This window comes from Musca autumnalis, unplaced genomic scaffold (genome assembly GCF_047663935.1).
Source record: "Musca autumnalis isolate F117 unplaced genomic scaffold, ASM4766393v1 scaffold_2, whole genome shotgun sequence".
Taxonomy (NCBI): Eukaryota; Metazoa; Arthropoda; class Insecta; order Diptera; family Muscidae; genus Musca; species Musca autumnalis.
The window spans coordinates 98,340,580-98,347,176 of NW_027411755.1; the positions used below are offsets into that span (position 1 = coordinate 98,340,580).

At 33.6% G+C, this 6,597-nt stretch overlaps 1 protein-coding gene across 2 annotated transcripts in view; it reads left to right on the forward strand.

The window, feature by feature from the left end:
* Window positions 1-6,168, forward strand: part of Naglu (N-acetyl-alpha-glucosaminidase) — an 84,811-nt gene extending 78,643 nt beyond the window's left edge. For both annotated transcript variants that reach the window (XM_073968598.1, XM_073968599.1), the window contains one exon: window positions 4,481-6,168. In XM_073968598.1, the coding sequence (XP_073824699.1) occupies window positions 4,481-6,086 (1,606 nt within the window). In that variant the 3' untranslated portion in view covers window positions 6,087-6,168. The remainder of the gene's footprint in view (window positions 1-4,480) is intronic.
* The last annotated feature ends 429 nt before the right edge of the window (window positions 6,169-6,597 follow it).

Sequence of the window (6,597 nt, forward strand, 5' to 3'; positions counted from 1 at the left end):
CTGTATAGCTTTATTCATAGACTTTAGTAAAGCTATCGAAACATAGATATGTTTTCGAAATGCGGAATACGAGAAACAATTTTGAAATGTTTCGCAGATTACCTCTCTTGCAGATCCTTCTCTGTAAGAATAGACAAAACTGACAGTAGCAAGATGGACTCGACATATGGAGTACCACAAGGCTCTAAATTGGGTCCAATATTGTATATAACATACTCAAATGAAATGGTATAACAGCTGATGAACAGCTCAGCATACACATACGCTGACGACACAGCAATAATAGTATGTCACAAAACACTTGAGACAGCGTCCAATACACTTCAAAGTGAATTAAACATTATCACAAGATGGTGCCACGATAGTGGTCTCACAATAAACCCAACTAAAACTAAACTAATGCATATCCGACCAAGACGATAATTTTAAGTGTAAGACACACACTCAATACCTACGAAAAAGCTTAACCAATCTTCATACGCACTGTATCACCTTGGGCACCATACCACGTACTTGTCAAAACAGGATTGTCAAATCTTTATTGAAGAAAACACATACCAACACTCAACACAGCCAACGACCACCTAACACATTGTCTACGAAACAAATGTACAAAGAACAAGGAATACTTAACAAAATTGATATATATCAATAATAAAAGAATTCATGGACGATGATAACCTGGCAAAGAAACTACATCATGACCGAAATATGCGAAGTAAATCTCAAGGCAAATTCAAAATACCGGCATACAAAAACGATTATGGAAAGTTCTTCCTAGCAATCAGTTTACCCAAAACCCTAAACGAATCGCCAAAGGAATTAATCGATGAGACCAACAAAAATATTAAAATGAAATTATTAAAAAAAAAAAAAACACTATTTATATAAGTAGAAATAACAACTATAAAGTCTACAGCCATTTTTTAGACAATACTGTTAAAGTACAAATGTTTGTATATATATCGCAGAAAATAAATGAAATAAATAAGTATTTAAGTGTTGTCTTATTAGGTCGAAGGTCATTTATTTGTGAAAGTTTTATTTAATTGAATTAATTGAGCTATCATGACCTAAGGAGTTTGTATTGAAAAAGTGATACCTAGCGAAGTCCAAACACACCCAACCAATATGCTACGATCGTTTCGCTTGTGGTTTAATTCATCATGCATATTAGATGTGTTGCTAGACATAGGCTGAGTTTGAAAACTTGTATATATACTGAACTTACCGCCTGTTCATGTATGTCGCACGGAAACCTGTACGAAAGGAAAGCTGTCACTCGCTTCCGTCTAAAAATGCGTTCATGTATTTCGCAAACTATCGTGCGACTGCCGTTACGTATCCTATGCGAAATACTACTAATTTGAATGTACATTTTTACAACTATGTTCCATAAATGAGAGCCAAATGAGAAATGAAAACAAAATCCACATATACATACAAACATTGGAATATGTGTGATTTGTTTTGTTTGAAAAATAAAATGTGTCGGTATTTTGAATTATTTTATTTTATTGATTTCTTCAAAATAGTGAATGAAACCCCATTATAACGTGTCTATAAAATTTTTATTTTGTTTCAAGATTGTGTAGCATCAATTTGTTTTAAGATTTTCGGTGTTATTCGCGAGTTTACGTCCCACTCGGCAGCTACAAAGCAAGTGAGTGATTTTGACATTCTCTTTCTATAACAGACAGCCCTTTCGAAATACATAAACCCAAATTTAATGGAAAAGTGTACGTTTACGTGTTATTTCGTATGGCTTGTCGGTCGCATAGATTTTCGTTTCGAAGGCGTTTACATGAACAGAAAATGATTTTTTTCCATTTTCGAAGCGCAAAAAACCTTTCGGTCGACATACATGAACAGGCTGTTATTGCAAATTTGCAGTTGTTAAGTATTTTTGAAGCCTTTTTACTATCAAGTCAGCCTAGTGTCTCTGGTCTTCCTAGTATCCTTCTTCAATACACACACATACACAAATCGAAGGAGTTTTTCCTTCATGAATTGTAATGCCTTCCAGTTCGGAAGATTTTGATAGATTGGCAGTGGCGTAGAACGCTAAGACCTCGACAACATTGTCTGTTTGTTGGAGAGGACCCAAATACAATACAAAACTCCTTAGGTTATGGGAGCTCAATTAATTCAATTAAATAAGACAATATTTAATAAGACAACAATTAAATTAAAAAATCATAACATGATCCCGGCTGCCCCGGCTAAGGTTTGAACCTGGGTCCTCTCCAACAAACTTACAATGTTGTCGAGGTCTTAGCGTTCTTAGCAATTGCCAATCAATCAAACTTCCAAACTGGAAGGAAGAAAAAAATCTTCGATTGTATATGTGTGTGAATTGAAGAAGGATTCCAGTTGCTGATTCCCCCATACCAGTTGCTGATATTATTCGAATGTTCAGCACAACTTTCGAAAACGACTATCACTGTCGAATGTTTGGCAAATGTTTTTCGTGTATACACAAACACGTTGTTCTTTTGTTTGTCAAAAGTTCGAAAACGATATCATTTTCGAACATTTGGTGAATGTTTTTTCTTCACAAGAAAAATTGTTTCGAGAAATTTTTTTTTACATTGAAAATTGTTTCAAAAAATAATTTTATGTTGTTTGTATAAAATTCCCATTTGCATTTTTCAAATAATTTCGATATAAATGCTACGTATAATATAAACAATAAGTGTAGATAAAGACAACAGTTACATATCGAGTCGCAAACTTAACAAAGAAATAAAAACGGAAAAGGTACATAACAGAAACATCAAGAAAGTCCATAAAAAGGATTTTCGCTACTATGGTAGAAACTATCGTCATTCATTCGCTTATAATATTATTGCCGATATTCGAAATCGAAGGATTTCCTGCCACAAGCTGAGCGGCGAATGAATCGTTTTCAATTCATTCTCGTGTGTCGTTCTCAAACAAAATGTTCACAAAACTATCGAGATACATTCGAAAACTGTATCGTTTTCGATAGCAATGGTATGTTGGGAAGACCAGACCACTAGGCTGACTTGATAGTAAAAAGGCTTCAAAAATACTTCACAACTGCAAATTTGTTTTAAGTTTAGTATACATACAAGTTTTCAAACTCAGCCTTTGCTTAGAACCACATCTAATATGTCTGATGATCTGAATTAATACACCAGCGAAACGATCGTAGCATATTGGTTGGATGTGTGACCGAATTAATTAAATTAAATAAAACTCTCAAAAATAAATAAGTGTTAATAACTGAAAAATCATTTTTAAATCTTGAAAATAGGGTCAATTAATAATACAAATATAACCATACCAAAACCCAAAATGCCCCTGAAAATAGATTAAATGTGAAAGAGGTATCTCAGTTGCAAATTTTTTGAGCTGCACTGTATATTTGTATATACACTCCGGTTCATCTGAACAGAACCAACTAATTTTTCCTACAAAAACCGTTAAAACTAACAATAGGAAAGGAATTATAAACTATAGTTTTGTGGACATGTTTCACATATGCGTCACAAAGGCACTTTTAACTCGCTTTTTGAAAAAATATGAAAATAGTAGCATATTTTATTAGTTCACCAGGATAGAACCACTTTAAACATTTAGACAAATCATTTGACAGATGTGCTAAACTTTTACAAAAAACTACATATTAATAAATTTGAAGGCCGAGAGTGTCCATTAACCAAAAATATTGGCCAAAAACTCTGTATTTCGGTGTTGGAATATGATGAAAATCAATCTTATGAAGAAATCGGCAGAAACAATTTGTGAAATCAAAAATTTATCCTGAATTGTATTTAAAATGTTCAAGACCACAACAAAATCACAAAGAAGTCACACTTGATAGGTTTATAAGACAAAAAAACAGAGAAAATATGGTAAAGATATTTCCAATTTCTGTCTTTCCAATTGAAAAATTAATATTTTATCTGAGGAAAATGAACATCGACATCCCAGAAAGAAAACCCTACTCCCGAACGCTTCATGTCAACATCAAGGCCTTGAAATTTCAAAAGATCCCAAGTCATTTGATGTGCAGAACCAACATAAGCTAAAAAAAACACTTCCAACGTTTGGGTAAAGTTTTTTTTTCGTTTTGGCCGTTTTTACACTGTTTGGCATAATCCCGAAAAATTCAAATTCATTTGAAATATATGCCGCCAAACATATCAACGCTGGACTTTGGTGTCGGCGTCGCCCTGTTATTGTTGCTGTTTTTTTCTCAACGCCCAACACAGAGCTTTATCCAAACGTTGGATGTGTTTTCAGCTTTAGCGATAGGGGAAGGCAAGTGTTAATAATTTCCAAATAAAAGTGTTTAGTTTTGATGGTTGCGATGTTTACAGCGCCGTATACCAGATATACGTATCAATAAAAGTATAATCTATTTTTCTTAATTTACATTTTGCATTTTATTATCATTATTATTTCAATTTCCTCTGTTACAAAACATTAATACACATATTTTCTTTTTTAGGTTGCGCATGGGTAATATTCGTGGGTGGGCTGGACCTATGCCATCTACTTTACGTAAAATGCAAATGATCTTGCAGCGGAAAATTATTAAAAGACAAAGAGCTTTTGGTATGAAAGTGGCAGTTCCTTCGTTTTCCGGATATGTCCCTGTAGCAATGAAACGGATTTTCCCAAACGTTTCCTTTGAGAAATCTTCTCCCTGGAATAACTTTCGTGATGAGTACTGCTGCGCATTATTTCTTAGTCCTGTGGAACCTTTATTTCAACAAATCTCGGACTCATTTTTAAGAGAAATCATATATTTTTATGGCACTGACCATATTTATTTTGCCGACCCTTTTAATGAAATGCAACCCGCAAGTTCTGATCCAGCGTATTTAAAAACAACCGCTAGGCATATATTCAATGCAATGCATGTTCGCGACAGTCAGGCGGTTTGGCTTCTACAAGGTTGGATGTTTGTGAAGAATATATTTTGGACAAATAGTCAAATAAAAGCATTTTTGACCGCTGTGCCCAAAGGTCGTATGATAATACTGGATTTGCAAAGCGAACAGTTCCCTCAATATGAAAGAACTCATTTCTTTTATGGGCAACCATTTATCTGGTGCATGCTACATAATTTTGGAGGTACTTTGGGTATGCATGGCTCAGTATCGAAAGTCAACAAAGGAATAGGGTTAGCCCGTTCTAAACCAAACAGCACAATGATTGGTGTGGGAATAACCCCTGAGGGTATAAATCAGAATTATGTAATTTATGCACTAGCTTTGGAGAGAGCTTGGGAAAACGATGAATTTAACTTAACAAATTGGTTTAATGTTTATTCAGACGTACGATACGGTGTAGCCGAACAAAGTTTACGCAAAGCATGGCATCTCTTAAGAATATCTGTGTATTCATATAGTGGTTTAAAGAAACTTCATGGAAAATATATAATTGCGCGTCGTCCATCGGTACGTCTTTCTGAGTCGACATGGTATAACGTTTCAGACATATATGATGCGTGGTCTCATATGCTGAAATGTAACAGCAGCATTTCTCGTAATTATCGCAAAGAGTATGAACACGACTTAGTCGATATAACGAGACAATTTTTACAAATTAAGTTTGGACAAATGTATATAAATATTATGGATGCTTTTAAGAGAAAAAAATATGAAGAATTTACAAATTTAACTGAAATTATGCTGTCAATCATATTAGATATGGATCACATTTTGGCTACAAATAAAGATTTTTTGCTGGGTAATTGGATTAAAGGATCTCATAGTTTAGCAGTGAATGCCAATGAAAAAATAATTTATGAGTTTAATGCGCGTAATCAAATAACATTATGGGGGCCAAATGGAGAAATTGTAGATTACGCTACAAAGCAATGGGCTGGTGTGGTCAAAGATTTTTTCTATCCCAGATGGAAATTATTTTTGGATTACTTGAGATACTGTCTATTCAAAAATCAGCCATTTAACTCAACGTTAATTTCCAAAGAAATATATAATTTGGTTGAAATCCCATTTAATTATCAGACCAAGAAATATCCAACAAATCCGCTGGGAAACGCATATCTTATATCAAGACGCATATATTATAAATGGAGACTGTAAGTTTTATTGTAAATCCAGGCATAATTTAATTGTATTATTTTCTTTGTATCGAATCTTCAAAAATAAAGGAAATTAAAATGAATCATTGTTTATAATTCTTTTATATCTAGCATTTCTTCGGCAAGTGGAAGATAAGATATATAATACGAATACTAACAGAGTTGAGTTCAACGGCACCTCTTATTTTCCATGGAAAACTATAAATGGGTGAATATTACGAAAGGACTGGTTTCTGTGTCTCGACGCATTTAGGGTTAAAAATATTAAAAAAAAATAAATTCTTAGAAACGTAATAAGAAAAACTATATGTCCTTTAACGAGGCTCGAAAATGAAAATAAAATATTATACATATTTATATGAGAAAATTGGCCGCGAGGTGCAAATACTCATTACCGTGGCGTGTCCCCAATCGTTTTGTGCTCAAAAAAACACTGATATTGATTAATATTTCAAAATATATTATATAAATGAAGCAAGTCGACTTATTTAAGAACAATGAACCAAATGAAT